This window comes from Larimichthys crocea, chromosome XXI, assembly GCF_000972845.2.
Source record: "Larimichthys crocea isolate SSNF chromosome XXI, L_crocea_2.0, whole genome shotgun sequence".
In the NCBI taxonomy this organism is placed as follows: Eukaryota; Metazoa; Chordata; class Actinopteri; family Sciaenidae; genus Larimichthys; species Larimichthys crocea.
Window position 1 is genome coordinate 20,261,504 of NC_040031.1, and position 18,212 is coordinate 20,279,715.

An 18,212-nucleotide genomic window follows, 5' to 3' on the forward strand; every position below is an offset into this window, starting at 1 on the left:
ATGATGTTTGCGGACAAAGCGCGGAACAGTAATGCTTCTTAAAGCCATACCAACACAGAAAGCCAACCTGTGACTTCAGTTTCATGAATGTAAGTTTTACCTCATGGTGTGGACATAGAGCCTGCTCTACATCTAACATCGGACCAATTACAGTTTTAGAGAACATATATTTTGAGGCAGCGGGGGATGGGTGGGGGTGGCACCAAATGTCATTTGTATCACTGTACATTTGTCAGATTGTTTTTTGGTGGTTGTTTTTTTTTTGTCTTGGATTGTGGTCTAATTTCATGTAAGCGCGTCCAGTCATTTTCATTTTGAGCAATCCAGGATGCTCAGTCTGACTCTTCGAATAGCCACTTCCACCTGAAGAAAATAAAAATAAAAACGTGAAACATGAGTCTAATGGTGGTGAAGATAGCACACTATCAGTTTTGTCCTTCAGTCATGTAAATGAATATCCATGTATATTTAAATGTGAAATATACTGCAGGGGTATCTTGAATTTCAATTGTGATGCTTTCAACAGAACTTTGTGTGCCTTGATAACTTAACTGTTACTCTGCTGTGTTTACTAGTGTCCCTTTTGTGTCACTGCTATTTGGCTCCATGTCCTTTTTATTCTCTAGGACTGTTTTAACATCAAGACACTTCTCAGTAATAGAATTTTTATTTCTTAACACAAACATAACCATAGCCCATACTGATATATATATTTTTAAACACTTTCTCTTTGAAAAATCCATTGCAAGATATCAGCGCGAGTACTCTCAACATAATATTGTGCAGCTTCACCAGTGAATTGTCAACTTTTATTTTCTGTTGAAAATGTTTTTTTGTTTGTTTTTCATGCCTCATGAGATTTGTACGTGTGAGGTAAAAGGGACGAGACAGTGGAGACTGTTTTATGGAGAGCTTTCTTGTGTTGATGTGCTTGTCAACATTACTATTGTTGCTGTGAAATACTTGATCAAAAAGGAGCAACCATGATAAATTAACTGTTAATTGCCAATAGTGTGAGCTGTATCTTGTGTGTAATCAGTTTGCTCACTTTTCCTAGTTCGCTTTCTATTTCACATTCTCCAACAGTTTTGTTGTATTCGTTCTGTGTAGCTTGAGCTTTAGTATCTAGCCTTAAGACCCTGCAGTCGGGATAAAGGTCAACCCCAGTGTGTTATCATACATCTGAACTATTATTAACATGTATTTTGCCTTGGTCTGGACATTTGTATACTCTTCTGTTTATATCTGTAATCCTGCTGCTATTAAATGAATTAATAAAAACCTAAGCATCTGCTTTGATTTGCTTCACCCCACCCCCACTCTAAATTTTAAATTAGTTAGTTTTAAATTAGTTATAAAATTTTGAGATATAGAAAAAAATTTTTTAATTAGTTATAAAAATGGCTATATATACATGTATGTATGTATACATACATACATACACACACACACACACACACACACACACACACACACACACAAATTAAAATATTAGTGTCTTAAAGTTTCACATTCAGGTATCACTTGCATGACTAGCATCAGGAAATCTGCTGGTTACAGTTTACTAATTCTTCTATGTAGAATCTGTTGGAAAAACGTTGACGGATCCTCAGAGTCAAAACCAACATCAAACTCAGGTTTTTTCTTCAGAGCGAGGGCAGCAACCAGTATGGCCAGCATGGCAGTAAGTCCCCATATGTGATACTGGCTTCCTGACGTAGGGTCCACAAAATAAAAAGAGTGCAACGGCACCATCATCCCAGCAACGCCGTGAGTACCATGGTGGTCCTTCTGGCTGGTGAAGAAGTCCAGAGGGACTGAGAACACGGCACTGACCTCAGCTGGGTTTGGACAGGGGCAAAATGACTCATCTATGAAGCCAACCACTGGAGTCACCAACAGGCCGCTCTATTGAAAAGAGATAAACTTGGTAAGTGTAAGAAAGCAGCTGATGCCCCTGAAAGGAAATGAATCATTTATTACTGCCCTACCTTATTGATGATGGGGAACAATCTACAGACCACCTGGACCTCATCAGGTGGTAGACCTATCTCCTCCTCTGCCTCTCTCAGAGCTGTGTCCACATCATCTCTGTCACTGGGGTCTCTCTTCCCACCAGGAAAACACACCTCACCAGCACTGGTCCTCAGCTACAAAACACGCACACGTCAGTAAAAAGTTGATTTAGATAAATGACATATTTGTCAGGTTACCTCTTTTGAGCGCAGGGTCATCAGAGTCTGCAGCTGTCCGTTCTTTACAAACAGTGGGATCAGCACCGAGGCTTTGGGCAGCACCGGCAGGAAGGAGAACTTGTTGCCGATGTCAAAGTGCTTTAACACGGCTATCGTCTCCTCTTTAGTATGCATGGGAGCTGCTCGGTTCACCAGCAGAACCCGAAAAGTGGACAAACGCTACAAGAAAAGAACAATGTGCACACATTTAACACACTGATGTCAGTATGAAGAGTCAACATATGCTAGTATGGCGAGTACAAACCTCGTTTGGAAGTGTGGATGGACAAAAACAGATTGCACTGTGTTTCCGAGACGGTCCAGAAAGGAAATAATTAAATTAAATACAATGTTGGGTTTTTATATCATTTAGTTTAGTGAACGATTCAACACCAGCACAGAAAAGAGAGACTCGTGTTGCCAGATGTCGCGAGAATGTGTTGTTGTCTCGGAAAGATCTCGAACAAAGTTCATTTTCTCCTGATTCATCTGTCAGAAAAAAAAACGTAATTTTAGTGTCAGAGTGTCCAGACAGTATGTGGTTTAGAAAATGGTTCCGATATTTACAATAATGAGGAAATAATCGCTCCTGTTCTGTGTTCACGCTCACTTCTCTCACAGGGAACGACAGGGGCTCAACCAATGACAGCACCGGGACTAAACCACGTGACTCAGACACAGCAGGTGACACTTCAGCGTCTCGTCTCTTCTCCTGACAGTCTCTGGACATGGGCACTGATGTGAATTGTAGTTTCTGTTTTCCAGAAACGGTTTGGCATTTGGCCTATTGTGAAGCATTCCTGTCAAAGTCTGCGTGCTTTTATCGCTGACGATATTGATTGAAGGTTTAGTTGTTTGTTTTTGTTTTGCTTTGGCAGAGAAGGGCTCTTGTGTGTACATGATCAATCTTATTATAATTGCCTATTTCCATATCCATAAATGTAAGTTTAGTGGTAGGAAGCCATGCTCTGTTGCCTTTTCCAAGGACTTTAATTCAATCTGACAATGTTACTTTGCTCCTGCTATCATCATTTTAGTAGATTGTACTATATCATATTTATTTATTTAGTGGTACTTGTATATACTTGTAACGTCCTTGTCACAGTCTGTAGAACACTTACATACATATTTCTGATTCTATTTCATCTTATTTTATAAATATCTTATATAATATATTGTATATTTTGTATTTTAATAATATAAAGTATTATTTTTTCTTTTATTTCTTTAGACTAATTTTATCTTTAGTGCTCTTAATGCTGAGCTGACAGCTCCTCTTGTCCAACACATTTCATTGTACTGTATTGTATGCATTGTATATATAATTAGAAATACATAATTGGTTAGTACGGTATGTTAAACCACAGACTTATATCAAGAGGAGTGTAGTCTAGTGAAGTTGGTGTGTTGTGTAGTGTGGTGAAGTTGACACAGTTAGCTATCAATGCAAGTAGTTTGGGCCGTATCAATAAGAACGAGTGTGTCATAAATGTGAAGGTAGACGTTATAAGTTTACAGGAAATTGAAAAGGTATTTTTACTTGAATAGTAGCTAGTATTACAAAATAAACAGTGCAACAGGAAAAACACAGGATTCAAGGTTTCAACGGGATTTGTATTGCTGTAAACAGGTCCCCGATGATAACATCAGATATGAAATAAAACATACAGTACATTCCAAGTCAGTCAATTTATGGCATAATGAGAGGATATATGCGTATTTAAGTCAAAAAAAAGAATCGTGCAAAAGGCTACGTAAATCTGACTGACAGCTCGCTGAACATAAAGCAGTAGCCTGAGATGTGTGATTTGATGAGCCAAAACAAATTCACATTTTTCTCCAAATCTCCAAAGTAAAACTGCAATTTACAGGAAAAGTCTGTACACATAAGTGAATAAATAAATTAAAATTTAACAACCAAAATATTCATAATATACATAATTGATCCCATGTATTCAATGGGCAGGGGAATGAATTCTTCTTCTTGAAGTTATTTACAACCCACAAGTCACATTTTGTGGATTCATGTGTACAAAAATAAATAGGATTCAAAACACAGCAAAGCTAAGGAGGGTCATCACAGTGGTCCTAGTCTTCATTGATTCAGTCATCACCTCTGCAGCACTTCATCCACTCACACTTTGTACTTCTCCTTGGCTTGATCATTCAGTATACAGATGTGCTGTTCATAAAAACAAACCAGAAGACATTGAAGTCATGCTTAATGTCATATATGCTACTATATATTCTCCCTCCGGGGCTAAACCAATCATTGTACATACTTTTTTCCGGAAATGTGACAGTTGTAACAACCGGCAGAAGTCTTTACATTTACATAATCTAATTTACACATTATAAAAAGACAAATCATTTAACTCAATGTGTTCAAAGTAAGAAAAAAATATTTAAATAAAGTAAGTAGGATTCAGTATTTCTCCATGTGAGTAGATTTTACATCTTGACCATAAGAAAAACAAAGGTGTTACTGAAAACGTTGGCTTGGTTCTATTCAAGTGTCACAGTCACTCATGACAGTGTTATGGCATGCACAAAACCCTGAAACTGAACCAGCTTCTTACGGAGCCCCTAAAGGGACATGGTGAAAGAAAAAAAAACGGAAGTGTTTCTGGTGCGCACCAGAAACTATCCATTTTTTTTTCTTTCACCATGTCCCTTTAGGGGCTCCGTAGCTTCTAATTCAGCCACGTTTAAAGTTGTTGTTATTCTTCTGTGCTTTTCGTACTTCGTCAGTCAAACGTGGAGAAGACTTTCAATCCGTATTTAAATCATCATGTAGCAAGAAATTATTCATCATAAATATATAAATAAATAAATGTTTTTTAAAAAAACACCTACATCATCCCATGAACAATTTTCTGTCAAATGTAAATGCTAAACAGTCAGTATTCATACAGTTATACTCAGTTACTCTTAGTTTACTGTTGTACTCTATTCCTCCATAATACAACAGGGAAAAGGGGGAGCTAGTCATGCCTGCAAAATGTTCAAATAACTGGGGATGGTGGTGAAACAGGTTGAGGATTTTAGAAAACAAAAAAAAAGTATTAAATATTTGTAAAAACATTTACTATCTCATTCTGTAATTGGCATTTTTCAAGATTAGTTTGAATGTAATGCATAATGCATGCAGTCCATAATTTCCTTATTGTGCAAAGTATTTTGATATTCTGCAACAACAGCATCCTGAGAGTTAGTATACTATATATGCATAGTTGAAACAGCTAAAGTTTAATAAACTTACACTGAGATCTCTGAAGTACTCATTGTAGTCCAAAGCGTAACCCACCAGAAAGGCATCAGGAACTTCAAAACCAATGTCTGAAAAGACACCACCAATGAGTCATATAAAGAAACCAAACAACAACTTTCGACTGCAGTGAAAGTAAAAGACAGACCTGGTGGATCGAAAGTGAGATACAGAAACATTTGCTGTTATCAGAGGCTCTGTGGTGAACAGATGATGCGTGAGGTTGTCCATAAGCTGTCAGTGCCGCATAGTGTAAAGTCAAAACGCTTACACTAACAGCTGTCCTTGAGGGACCATCTTAAAGAGATTATCTAACTCAGACCTAAAAGCATTACATAATCAGAGACAGTGTGAGCAGGGGGGATATCAGACGTGTTAGTGAGTAAGTGCCAGACTCAGCTCGGCTATGTTTGGAGTAGATTAAATGAAATGTTGTGCCCTGCATGGAAAAGACAGCTTTATTAAAAGAGCAGTATACCAACCCGACACACATATGATGGCATGAAATGATCACTACCACACATTATGACACTACATTTCTTAGTGTAAGGTGAGTAAAGACGTGCTTACAGTCTGGTCTGTACCCTGAACTCCTCGGGGTCCTTTTCACCAAAAGGCTAGAATGACAAAGATATGTAAAACAAAAGGGATTAACACACAGAAGGGAAAGACCTGTTGTAACCAGGTTACGGTTGATTGTCTTGGTACAAGCTTGGCCAAAACAAATGCCCACTTCAGTTCAGGATTAACCCTTTTTGTGTGGATCTTATTTGTAAAGAACAGATGCAAAGTTAGAACCATAGTGCAAGATAAGTGGTGCCAATGTGCAGACGTCCACTGCAAGTGCAAGTTCAAGCAAGCAAGATTTTTCTGAATCACTGGAACATATTGTTTCACTGTGGTCCAGTATTTAGCACTGTGGCCTCACAGCAAGATGGTTATTCTGGGTTTGGACCTGCCAGCTTAGTTGGGGCCTGTCTGTGTGGAGTTTGCATGTTTTTTCTGTTCCTGCTTGCGTTTCCTCTGGGACCTCAAGAGATCTGGCTGTTTCTCGGACCTTGCTGTCTACTGAAATTTTATCACCAACTGTATACAAAGATATATATTAGGTAAACAGTACAGTCTATGATTTTTACCCTACATTAGATAAGATTCAACTTTATTGTCATTGCACAAAGTACAAGTACTTAGACAACGAAATGCAGTTTTGCATTTAACCAAAAGTGCAGAGTATGTAAATGGGATATATAAATATGGTGCAGATATAACTATGAATGTGTTGTAAAATGGTTCACAATAAAAACAGTAAGATCTGCAAATTGTTCTGAGCAATGGCTGATTTGAGTTCAATAAATGTAATTTGTTGCTTTGAACACCACAAAAAAAAAAGATGTGCAGTTGTCTTGCATGGGAGTGGCAGCAGAAATGTGAGCAGTTGATATCGCAAGACCACAGCAGGAACAGGAACTATCTGCATGACTTGACACAAAAATAGCTAAGAGGGAAATGTTTGTTTAGGCTCTATTATGTATATTTTCTTGTACTGAAATAGATTATAAGTCAGTTAGGAACTACTACTAATAATACTACTACTATCTTTCATGCAAGCATCAGAGGAAACCCACACAGCTTCAGCCCATTTCCTGTTTCAACCAGCTTTCAGGAATACTTCAGAGAAATGGCCTCTACCTCCACAGTGCAGTTAATAGTACAGCAGATTAACTCTTAAGCTGCTTCCTCCCTCCATCACATTACATCTCTAATATAGTCCTAAAGGAGAGCGTCCATTAGCTAAGAGCACTGTTATAAGCACTCCCTCTGGTGACATACCGGCCAGTTATAGTGGAGGTCTACCTACAATTAAGTTTCCAGGACTGTAAACTGTAAGTGATGGTGCTCACCTTACTACTTTAACCATCTTGGGATTACATTCACTCAGCAGAGAAAGTAGCGTCTGCATCGTCCTTCCTGTCTCGACAATATCCTTTTTATGATGCCGAAAAAAGAAAGTGGTCACAACATTGAATACATGACATTTATACAACAGACTTTGATGTTTTCTGTCTTATTACTTTCACACAAAATGTCTGTTTTTAAAAGATTAACTGAATGATTACTGATGCAGACTCATGCAATAAGTGAATCACTCAAAGGGCTGGGGCATTTTACAAGACATGTTTACCTTTGATGTATTTAAATCATTGTGATCAAAATGAAACAAGGCATTTGTATTTAATTTGTTCAATTTCCCCAAAAAACAGTTATCTATAGAGGGTGTAGAAAATGTATGTCCCCAAAAAACAGTTATCTATAGAGGGTGTAGAAAATGTATGTATCCGCATCACCTCAAACATAGTGGGGAATAAAAAAAAAAGAAAAGCCTTACCTCAACAATCAAAACATTCTGCAGAAAGAACAGACAGAACAGTTGATGAAGTATACAACTATAAAAGTCTGTGTAGTTGAAGTATGTCTGCCTAACAAACGCCAGTAGACTTACCTTGCCTGAGAGACTGGACAGCTCATCCCCTCCTATGACTTTGACGTTGTTTGTCGACTTGTCATTCTAGGTAAGAGGAGACGACATTATCCACCACAGTGTGGTTACAGTTTGGATTAACCTCGTCTAATTTGTTTGGCGAGAACAAATCTACATCACATCTTTTTGTCACTGCAGTGGCTCTTTTCTGATTGAAATTAAAAATCGCCCTCGTTTGTATTTTTTTGCCGTATCAGACCCCTCACATCAGCACAAGTGGTTTCCTGGAAATGAAATGAGAAAAGGCAGCTTACACAGTAGCTCTTCACCCTAATGAAATCCACCGTCAGCGGGACTGATTTATCGCTGTTCTGGTTCAGTGCTTTAATGTAGTCCAAGAGATCGGCGAAGAACTTGTAGCCCCCTTTTAACACGCACAGAGCTACGATGTGGTGTCCCCCCATGTCCCGCATTATGTCACGGGCGAGACGCTCTGTCCTGGACCACAGAGAGAGGTGGGAGACACAAAAGAGCATGGGCGAGGAGAGAGAGGAAACAGATGCATCTTAAATTACAGTGCAATTGTGGATGCAGCACAGTGCTTACAGACAAGGATGATATTGCTCAAACCCACATTCAAATGCACGTTGGGATGTGGACTGCAGTGATTTGACAAACAAATCCAGTATAGTGAGTACAATTATGCAGAGCTAGAGTTGGGTGGTGCTGATTAGTTTACCTGTCCATGATGAGTCCATGGGGGATGATCACCTTGTCCAAATCGTTCTCATAATGTCTCGGGACACAGAAAAGGTCCAGTTCATGGCCTTTCTCATCATCAGCGATCTGAAACGATGCAAAGCGGTTGTCACTGACAGATAACGTGCGTACCAGAGACACATTTAATCACAGTGAAGCCATTGTCGCCTCTCTCAACCACCTGTTTATCCCCGCACACACACGTGACTGAGGGAGGACATGAAGCACAAACCACCTGCCTATCTATCTATCAAAGCCAGGCCGTAGAGCACCACACCCTGACAAGTGTGCAAGTTCCCACCATCCAAAAATAAATAAATAATATCAAACAAATCCCGGAAACGAGCCAGCAGCAAACACAACAGCTTACCTGCAGATACGAAGCCATGTTAAGCAGCCGTCGTCCGTCCTGTTCAGTCGCAGTGAAACGTCTGAGGAGTCATGCTCAGGTCCCGAGAGAGGAGGGTTTGTTGACTGGAGGTGGCACGAGCTGCTCTCCTCATCTGCTGCGTGAGCGCGCGCATGCGATGCTCTTCTGTCGGCCCGGGCTTTAAACCCTTTACGTCAGAATCCAGTTTAAACTTCCCAATAATCTGATTTGACCGACGCAACCCGAGCTTAAAACGCGCTGGTACCGGTTACTACAACAACTACTACTACTACTGCATGTTTGTGGTAACTGTGGCTGCGATGTACTGCGAGCGTTAGGGAGAAACTGCAGATGACGCAGTTTTTAAAAATATCACACAGCTGACCAGTTAACGACTCTTTCACAGTAAAAGCACCGCACTGCTGAGTTTGTTATTGTTCTTTTAATGGTGTGCACCTAAAATATCATAAGTTTAAACTCAACTGACCTACATCTAATTTTTTAAAAATGATTTCAAGGTCCAGTGTGTAACATTTAGAAGTATTTCTTTGCAGGAATTTATTCATTAGTATGTTTTCATTAGTGTATAATCACCTGAAAATAAGAATTGTTTTGCTTTCGCTGTCTTAAAATTAGCACTTTATGTCTACAGTGAGAGCGGGTCCACTTCCATGCAGTCCACCATTTTGAACCACCATTCTTAGCTCAGAACCAAGCGGCGACCTCCATAAATGCCAATATTAAAATGTTTACAGCCTGGTTCACAAACCGTTTTTGGTCTCTATAGCTAATTTCTTCATTCATGACATCTGTACTGAGGGTGAATTTATTTTTAATTCACCCGTTCAGATTATTTTAAGTCTTAAAGTTATGCATAATTAACAGTGTGGCCGCTTTAATTGACAGGTAAGTGCTTTTACAGATGGCTTGAGAACCCAGCCGTCATTCGGCCCACCTCAGGTTCACAGAAACCACTTATGCTGTCCTTTCCTTATACTGTCACTGGAGTCCACCATTTATAACTGCCATCTTTGTACAGTAGCTCAAAACAGACAAACTACAACTGATCTATATATGCCATTTATGAATTAATAATTGTCCTACATGCTTGGAAGGAGAGGGTGAGACATGGGGGAGTATTCATATTGCTGCAATCTGTAACTTCACTGCTAGGTGGCACTAAATCCCACATACTGGACCTCATTTTGATCATGGAAATGCAGATGTTCAAATTCTCATTTTTTACAAGGTATTAAATTTCTCTTCATCCTTTCTACCATCAAACATGAGTAAAATATTAAATTTCTCTTCATCCTTTCTACCATCAAACATGAGTAAAATGTTGTATTGCTGGAACTGGAACATGTTTTGCAGTATTTGTTTAGTATTTTGTTAGAGCTGCATCACATATAGGATTTTTACATGTCAATTAAATGATTTTGGTCTTAACCAAGCCTACACAAAGTGACTCTTGTTTTTGTAAACACTAGAGCAAATGTCTATATACGTTTGTATCACTGTGGAGTTATGAATTGCAATGATTTTATATCTCTAAGTTGTTGTCATCATTTTGTATTGAATTATTCCTGATTCTTGACCTATGTGTCAGAAATAAGAGTTAACTAAAAGGCTAAATTTATTAATATGGTCCTAAATCAGGTTCTTAGCAACATAACTCATCCTATTTGTAATTATGTGTATAATTTAGCAATCTGACCATCAGTACTGCCACCTTTGGGGAATATTTACATACATTCACACAGTACAGATTGCCTGTGTCTGTTCAGTGTCATTTTTTGTCCTGGTTGCCCTCCCTCACCATAACTCCATATAAAAAAAATGATCTCAAGACAAACATCAGTAAATGTCTCATGTACAGCAATTTACCAATCAATATTTAAAATGTAGAAAGATAAAACAGAAACAGTGAAAACTGCAAAAGCAGCCAATTTTTAATATGATCCTAATTTAATTACTGAGTTATGAGTTATACAGAAACAAAACACTTTTTCCATATTACAAAAAAAAGAAATATCAGGTGCTGTACCGCACCAAGAGTTCAGAAGACCAAAGACGCAAATATCATCATCTCCGTACGATAATAACAGTCTTTATGAGTGCCACTTGTGACGGTGAGGCCAAATCTCAAATGACACCATTCCCCATATAGAGTCCTACTTTTAGCCTGAGACCCACATACAGAGCTGTGACTGTGGGCAGAAAGTAGAGCACCATCGAGATGAAGATGGCATGGTATGAGAGAAGACCTTAAAGGCAGAACACTCATTATTTTTTCTTCTTCTCATCTTTCTTGGCACCATCTGCTTTCTCCTTCTCCTTGTCTTTGTCCTTCTCATCTTTTTTCTCTTTGTCATCCTTCTTCTCTTTCTTGCCTTCCTCCTTTTCCTGTCCTTCCTTCTTTTCTGCGTCCCGGTTGGAAATCTTGTTGTTGATCAGGTTGTGCAGAGCCACCACAGAGCGTATGAGTGACGCCAGGTACACCACCAGCATCTGGTCATTGGTCTTAAGGTAGAAGGCTTTTGTGAACTCCTGCAAAGACAGAATATCATTCATTATTAATATTTAGCATCAATAAGCCATGTCTTAACAAATACAACCTGGTGCAATTTGTTGGAAAGCATTTGACCATAAACTGTGATATCAAACCATAAATGTTGAGCCATGGATCAAATAGAGCTAAAATTTTATTTAGATGTGAAACATGCAGGTATTCATCTCCATGGTTTTGCTTATGTTTATGCTATTGTGGGTTAATCACAGCACTGACACCAAGAACAATTGACAAATGTATTTGTTAGGAAATACAGTTCATACTGGTGAACACTTGTGCTCGAGCTTCATGTGTCTCACTAAACCCGACTCAGTTTGCCCTCTAGTGGATAAAATGAGAAGTTCGGCTAGACGGCAGATTGTTGTGTCAATTCCCAAAGTTTTTTTCAAAATGAATTTGCTGTAACCCATTCAATTAAAAATGTTAACTATTTTCATACATTAATTATTGTAAATAAATGCAAAACAAATGTGCCTCAAACAAACAGAACTTACCAGTAGATTTACGTCTGGCAGCAAGTTGAAGACATCCTGCAGCTGATAGATGATCTGGTGGTTGATGGGAAGTTTGCCTGCCGTCACTCTCTCCAGGTAAGAGCGAATGTCCAACAGCTTCGAGTTGAGTCCCTTCAGGCCGTGAACCTGGTTTGTGATGCGTTGTGACAAAGTGCCCACTGTGGTATCCTTGATATCTCTGTAGATATATGTGCCAGATGAGAAGTAAATGAGCATGAGTATGTACCTTTTTCAAGTCTATTTGTTGAATGGTTTTATCAATATGTCTTATCTCTAAGTAGTAGCAGAGATGTATCATTTACACCCCATACTGTTATCACAATTATTTATTGCGGTGACTGTTGCGTAAATAACAGTGGAGCAAAGTGTATGAATCGAGGGTTTGTTCAGTACCTGAGCAGGTGCTCCACACCCACTTCTTCTGCCTCCTCAGCTCCAATCTCACTGGTGACGTGTTCAAACGTCTTGGATGTTGGAGTGCCATCCTAGAAAGAACGTAATGAAAATAATTCTAAATCCACTCTAACCCAAAGTTTGCTTTGCAGTTCAGTAGAGGCTGTCACCTTTCATGGGTTGTTTCTTATAACAAATCAGGCAGAAAAGATAAAAACTACAGCTCTTTAAAAGGTCTTCCAAGTCAAATCCTGCATCTATTCTCACGAAACCCACAAAAATGGAAATGTTTTCATTTAGTAATTTATAACTGAATTTAAAAAAATTGTTCAGTCCAAGCAATTTTAGAAATAACCGCTTCATTTCTATTCATGATCAACTTACATCGTGTATTTCCTCCACAGAGATGTATGCTTCTGTGGGTAGACCAAGATCTTTGGGCTTCACATCTATTATGACTAACACCTGGTCAGATAAAAGAGCAACATATGTATGAGTTATTCAACATCAGAATGAAGATAAGTACAACAAGGTGATGTCATGACACGTACACGTTAAGCAGAGGAATAAAGTGAAATATTTACAAACCGAATTGGTACAGTACTGCTTGATGAGCTCATTGATGGCGATGTCATTTTTATGTAGCTTGGGTCCTGTGTGGTACCATCCGACTATTCTTTCCCTGGCTGAAAAATCAAGGAAGATGGTTATGGTTATTCAAGTATAAAATCAGGGTAGAGCAGTCAACATAAAGCACAACTGAATTATGTAAACATAGACAGTGCCTTACCATTAACTTTCTTGAACATGCCATACATGTTCTCCAAGTAGTCATGATCCAGGAACCACACTGAGTCATCCCTGTCGTCCTCGTCAAATGGCACTGGAAGGGGACATTGACAATGGACTTAAAAACTGACTGAAGACTTCATATCAATTCCCCAGTAATGCATATCTAAATAGCTTTAAACAGCCTTTCACTGACGCTAAACACAGTCAGCCAACTACTCGGGCTGAAGTTGAATAAGAGATCATTTTAGTTTTGTATTGAAGCCTACAAACTGGCAACATAAAGCAGACATGGGGACTTGAGATTAGTGACTTGGACTTGAGTCGACTCGAGTCGCCGTTTTTCTATGACTTGTGACTTGACTTGACAAAAAATGAAATACTTGAGACTTGACTCGGACTTGGAAGTTTAAGACTCGGGACTTGACTTGAGACACGATGACTTGAATGACTTGAGTCTTACTCACATCATGTTTTCAGTGTGAATATAAAATGTATTTTTTTTAAATAATGTTGATGATTGCAGTGCGAGATCAGATTCTGCAGCTAAAATTACAACAATACACCAAAGGTGACTTGACTTTCCCAAGAAAAAAATACTTGGGACTTATGTGACTTGAAGGTTAAGACTTGAGACTTGCACATGTGTCACTTGGTCCCATGTCTGACATAAAGTCTGAATTACAACTCGGGTGGTCAGATCTAATATAATATTGAGTTTTATTCAGTTGTTGTTTTTTTAAGAGCTTGTACTTGTGACTAAAACTCAGTCTGTGTTTGATCTACAGATTTCTTCAAGGAGCACCTTCTTATTTTTGTGTTGTCAACATGACTCACCTGCAAAACTGTTTGAGACGTCCAACACTTTCTTCTGCCATGATCCCAGCAGGACGCCAACCACTCGTTTCTGATTGCCAACTTTTCCTATCCTGTAGATTGAGTTGTAAAAACAAACAGAGCCGATGATCTGGTTAGTTTATGATATCTCTGTCAGACATGAACGCCATGACTCAGAAACATGGACCGAGATGCTAGCGAGGCTAAGCTATTGCCCAGATTTTCACGTTGTCCAGCGATAAACAGAAGAATTACAAGCTCGTGTCATTAGTGTGTACTTACTTACAGGTTCAACTACTAATAAATCACTGCTGTTTATTGATTCACGGGCTATTTGACGGTCTAACCTGTTACCCCTGAGCTAACTAGCCTGTTAGCCGCGTCTACATTCATTCTTAACGGCGCTCTGACTCAGCAGGGCTAACGTTAGCTTAGCAGCAGCGTTACGCTTCTGGACATTATAACGTTCAGACTTTGCAAAGGCTCGACACAAACATCAAACTCACTCACCTGTTAAAATGATCCACCACGCTGAGCAGCACCAGGGGGTGAACGACCACGTTTTCCACCGCTAACTCCGGCATTTTCGCAGTGAAGATAAACAGCGCACACAACCCACCACCACCACACAATGACGGCTACGCTGCACGTCACGCTTGCGTGATGACGTATCTTCCGTCTCTCCTGGCAACAGAACGACGCGATGAGGAGTTAGAGAAGTTGCCGCAGACGGACGTTGACAGACAAAATGGCAGGATCCGAGCACGTAAATTAACTTTATTTTGTGTTTGTAAAAATGTATATTCCTTAATGATAAAGTTGTTAATGCTTAAATAACCAAAACAGACATTTTACAAGTAGGTGTTGTATTAAATGTCCCGCAGGCTGAGGTTGAGGAGACACTGAAGAGGATTGGTGCCCAAAAAGGTGTGATTGGAACAATAGTTGTCAATGCAGAGGGTAAGCCAACATGCATAAACATCCAGCACAGCATATCTGATACAACATGTTTGTATTGCTTTAATGAAAATAATTCTAAATCCACTCTAACCCAAAGTTTGCTTTGCAGTTCAGTAGAGGCTGTCACCTTTCATGGGTTGTTTCTTATAACATATCAGACAGAAAAGATAAAAACTACAGCTCTTTAAAGGTCTTCCAAGTCAGATCTTGCATCTATTGTCACGAAACACACAAAAGTGGATATGTTTAATGTCTAATGTGTTTTTAGTGCACTGTCTTGTATTGTTTTTGATGATTTAATGTTCTTCTCTGTAAAGTGTCTTTGAGTACCCTAAAAAGCGCTTTCAAATAAAATGTATTATTATTATGTTTACAACACAGTCTGACTAAAAGTTTGATGTTTTTTAGGTATTCCCCTGAGAACAACTTTAGATAACTCCACCTCAGTTCAGTATGCAAAGGTTTTTCACCAGCTCACGATGAAGGCCAGGAGCACAGTGAGGGACATCGACCCTCAGAATGACCTCACCTTCCTCCGAGTCCGCTCCAAGAAGCATGAGATCTTGATTGCGCCAGGTGAGTTAGTATAACTGATTTAATGGTGCCAAACATTTAATGTTATCTCAGAGGAACACTTTTGGCTTCACTGTCTCTTCTTTTTCTTCATGTCTCTGCAGAGAACGAGTTTCTGCTGATAGTCATCCAGAGCCCACGTGAATAGCTGCAGGACGTTTCCACAAGAGTCTGTATTTAGTTTGTCACATGTTAGTGCCTTATCTAGCCAAAAGATGTTTTTTCCACTGTGTTTTGTTGCTCCGTGCACTGAATAATCCCTCCTTTTTCTACTTGAAAGTATGTTTTCTCAATCTACAGGATGTATTGATTGTTTTTCTTTTGTATTTCTGTCATTTTATGGCAATGTATATTAAATAACTCTGTCATTGTTTAATACTTAGATCACCCCCGTATGTACTGTTAATGTGTTAAGGTGACAAATTCAATGAAAAACCTGAATAAAGGAGAGGAGAAATATAACAAATGCAGATGTCATACTGGACTTGGTTTGAACTTGATCTTAAGTTAAGATGACAAGAGGAAAATATCTAAGAGAGAGATTGTTATTGGGCTGTGATCTCAGGAGTTTCACTCATGAGAGAGAATAGTCTTTGGAAATCAACACCAAGTGATCACTTGTATCTAGTGGTGGAAAAAGTATTTAGATGTTTTATTTAAAGGCCTAGTGCGTAGGATTTTAGTGGCATCTAGCGTAGTGTGTAGTTGTGGATTGCAAAATCCTCCGCCCGCCCTTGCTTTTCTTAATGTGAAGGAGAAACTACGGTGACTGTGAAATGCGCGAAAAACTAAAAGTGCCCTGTCTAGAGCTAGTGTTTGGTTTGTCTAATCTGGCCTACTGTATGAACAAGGTGGTTACAAAATAACTTGGTGTTGATTTCCAGGGACCTGTCTCTCTTATGAATGAAGATCCTGACATGTACGGCAGTATTATACACTGTGGAAATGTTGTCTCTGCTCCTGCTGTTCAAAGACCACAGACTATTCTTTATTCATGATGCCATGAAATTAATTATACATCTACATGTTATTTACACTAATGTGTGTGTCAGGTGAAGAAATTACTAATGTTGCTGGTATGAAAACTCCCAGATACATGACATAAATACATGCAGAAAAATAAATGTAAATTTCCATCACATTTTACAGCAATATATGTAAATAAATAATAAATCACAATTATACATCCCAAATAATACATTGTATAACATCTGAAAGTTTGCAGAGGAGACTGAACAGGTGATGCAGGACGGCCAGGTGATTTTGGGACATTGCTACGGGCTCCTGGGATTCTAATATTCAGAGTCAAAGAGATAGAAAGACAAAAATTATACATAACATTGTTTTATCTGGCTTGAACTAAAATAAACCTCATCAAAAGACCAGAGAAGTTGTAGTTTATTGTTATCCACAGAGGAATAGTGTCATTGTGATGTTCCCGTCACTCATAATTTGAAAAATATAGCGTTTATTAGTTTTGACACAGTCCTGACATGCAACTGAATAATAATTTGCCTTTTTTGTTTCCTCAACAAAATCAATTAAACATTGTTTTTTCAAAATAATGCCACAATGAAACACCTCCAGAAAGGGGAGAACATTTATAAGGTTGGACAATCTGTCTAAAACTATTGTAGTTTCACTCTTTTTTTTTCTTCTCCAAACTTTATTGAAAGAACAAACAAACAATTCAGTCATACTAGTTCACATTGTACAATAGTAACATAGCACCAGCATAGTTACATGATAGTATAATAAGGATCAAAAGGGAAAAGCATGAAAACAGAAAAGCAAAAATAAAACTCAGATGTGACAGACTTGCAATCTTACATATAAATAAAATTATAGTTATAACTGTTGTGACATGTTATTGGTTGAGAATATCTGCATGAATATTCATTATAGATAGACATTTCTTATTAGTAATTAACTTAAGAGACTTATAATATTAATCAACTTCAATCAAAAATAGCTTTAATGATGGTGATGAATCTTGAAATTTACACTGATGCATGTGAAATTTCCCTAATAAACTATTGTAGTTTCACTCAAAAGATGCCTATTAAATGATTACGCTGCAAACTCACTTAATTATAAATTTCTTAATGTTTATATTAACTTTAAATAACCCAAAACACTACAGTTACATCAATTATATTTGCTTGCTAAAAGATGTAAATTGCCTTACTAGAACTAAGCTAAATGTTCATGTAACTTGACTAAATTTAGATTGTTGTTTTTTTTATCACTGTTTTATTGGCAGACTCTGCCGGAGCTGCAGGACGTTGTATTTAGTTTGTTACATGGTGGTGCCTTATCTAGCCAAAAGATGTTTTTTCCACTGTGTTTTGTTGCTCTGTGCACTGAATAATCCCTCCTTTTTCTACTTGAAAGTATGTTTTCTCAATCTACAGGATGCATTGATTGTTTTTCTTATGTATTTCATGCCATTTTATGTCTTTG

At 38.4% G+C, this 18,212-nt stretch overlaps 4 protein-coding genes across 4 annotated transcripts; 1 reads left to right on the top strand and 3 right to left on the bottom strand.

Moving 5' to 3' along the window:
* Positions 1-254: 254 nt before the first annotated feature.
* nudt7 (nudix (nucleoside diphosphate linked moiety X)-type motif 7) lies at positions 255-2,882 on the bottom strand. The gene is made up of 4 exons (XM_010757078.3): positions 2,500-2,882; positions 2,214-2,414; positions 1,992-2,150; positions 255-1,908 (listed from the first exon to the last, which is right to left on the bottom strand). The coding sequence occupies exons 2-4, from the start codon at positions 2,367-2,369 to the stop codon at positions 1,555-1,557; spliced, it is 669 nt and encodes a 222-aa protein (XP_010755380.3). The 5' UTR covers positions 2,370-2,414; positions 2,500-2,882; the 3' UTR covers positions 255-1,554.
* Positions 2,883-3,827: 945 nt separating this feature from the next.
* hprt1l (hypoxanthine phosphoribosyltransferase 1, like) lies at positions 3,828-9,485 on the bottom strand. The gene is made up of 9 exons (XM_010757077.3): positions 9,111-9,485; positions 8,721-8,827; positions 8,296-8,479; positions 8,003-8,068; positions 7,889-7,906; positions 7,404-7,486; positions 6,073-6,119; positions 5,497-5,573; positions 3,828-4,416 (listed from the first exon to the last, which is right to left on the bottom strand). Exons 1-9 carry the CDS (start codon positions 9,126-9,128, stop codon positions 4,369-4,371), a joined length of 648 nt encoding a protein of 215 aa, XP_010755379.1. The 5' UTR covers positions 9,129-9,485; the 3' UTR covers positions 3,828-4,368.
* Positions 9,486-11,039: 1,554 nt separating this feature from the next.
* Positions 11,040-14,864, bottom strand: psmd7 (proteasome 26S subunit, non-ATPase 7). Its single transcript, XM_010757076.3, has 8 exons — positions 14,727-14,864; positions 14,217-14,308; positions 13,381-13,473; positions 13,179-13,276; positions 12,975-13,055; positions 12,591-12,682; positions 12,177-12,375; positions 11,040-11,660 (listed from the first exon to the last, which is right to left on the bottom strand). The coding sequence occupies exons 1-8, from the start codon at positions 14,798-14,800 to the stop codon at positions 11,397-11,399; spliced, it is 993 nt and encodes a 330-aa protein (XP_010755378.1). The 5' UTR covers positions 14,801-14,864; the 3' UTR covers positions 11,040-11,396.
* LOC109137416 (dynein light chain roadblock-type 2) lies at positions 14,860-16,226 on the top strand. The gene is made up of 4 exons (XM_019255602.2): positions 14,860-14,982; positions 15,101-15,176; positions 15,585-15,752; positions 15,854-16,226. Exons 1-4 carry the CDS (start codon positions 14,965-14,967, stop codon positions 15,895-15,897), a joined length of 306 nt encoding a protein of 101 aa, XP_019111147.1. The 5' UTR covers positions 14,860-14,964; the 3' UTR covers positions 15,898-16,226.
* Positions 16,227-18,212: the final 1,986 nt, after the last annotated feature.

What these genes read in the sequence shown, in the direction of transcription:
- hprt1l (XM_010757077.3), bottom strand. An exon ending in TTAGGGTGAAGAGCTACTGT is followed by an intron (nt 8,069 to 8,295) that starts GTAAGCTGCCTT and finishes CCTCTTACCTAG; the next exon opens with AATGACAAGTCGACAAACAA. An exon ending in AGTACTTCAGAGATCTCAGT is followed by an intron (nt 4,417 to 5,496) that starts GTAAGTTTATTA and finishes TTTTATGAACAG; the next exon opens with CACATCTGTATACTGAATGA.
- LOC109137416 (XM_019255602.2), top strand. An exon ending in AATAGTTGTCAATGCAGAGG is followed by an intron (nt 15,177 to 15,584) that starts GTAAGCCAACAT and finishes GATGTTTTTTAG; the next exon opens with GTATTCCCCTGAGAACAACT. An exon ending in TGAGATCTTGATTGCGCCAG is followed by an intron (nt 15,753 to 15,853) that starts GTGAGTTAGTAT and finishes ATGTCTCTGCAG; the next exon opens with AGAACGAGTTTCTGCTGATA.
- psmd7 (XM_010757076.3), bottom strand. Translation starts at nt 14,800, where the DNA reads ATGCCGGAGTTAGCGGTGGAAAACGTGGTCGTTCACCCCCTGGTGCTG. An exon ending in GTGGTGGATCATTTTAACAG is followed by an intron (nt 14,309 to 14,726) that starts GTGAGTGAGTTT and finishes CTCAATCTACAG; the next exon opens with GATAGGAAAAGTTGGCAATC. An exon ending in CGTCTCAAACAGTTTTGCAG is followed by an intron (nt 13,474 to 14,216) that starts GTGAGTCATGTT and finishes GTCCCCTTCCAG; the next exon opens with TGCCATTTGACGAGGACGAC.
- nudt7 (XM_010757078.3), bottom strand. Translation starts at nt 2,369, where the DNA reads ATGCATACTAAAGAGGAGACGATAGCCGTGTTAAAGCACTTTGACATC. An exon ending in TGACCCTGCGCTCAAAAGAG is followed by an intron (nt 2,151 to 2,213) that starts GTAACCTGACAA and finishes CGTGTTTTGTAG; the next exon opens with CTGAGGACCAGTGCTGGTGA. An exon ending in TGTTCCCCATCATCAATAAG is followed by an intron (nt 1,909 to 1,991) that starts GTAGGGCAGTAA and finishes TCTTTTCAATAG; the next exon opens with AGCGGCCTGTTGGTGACTCC.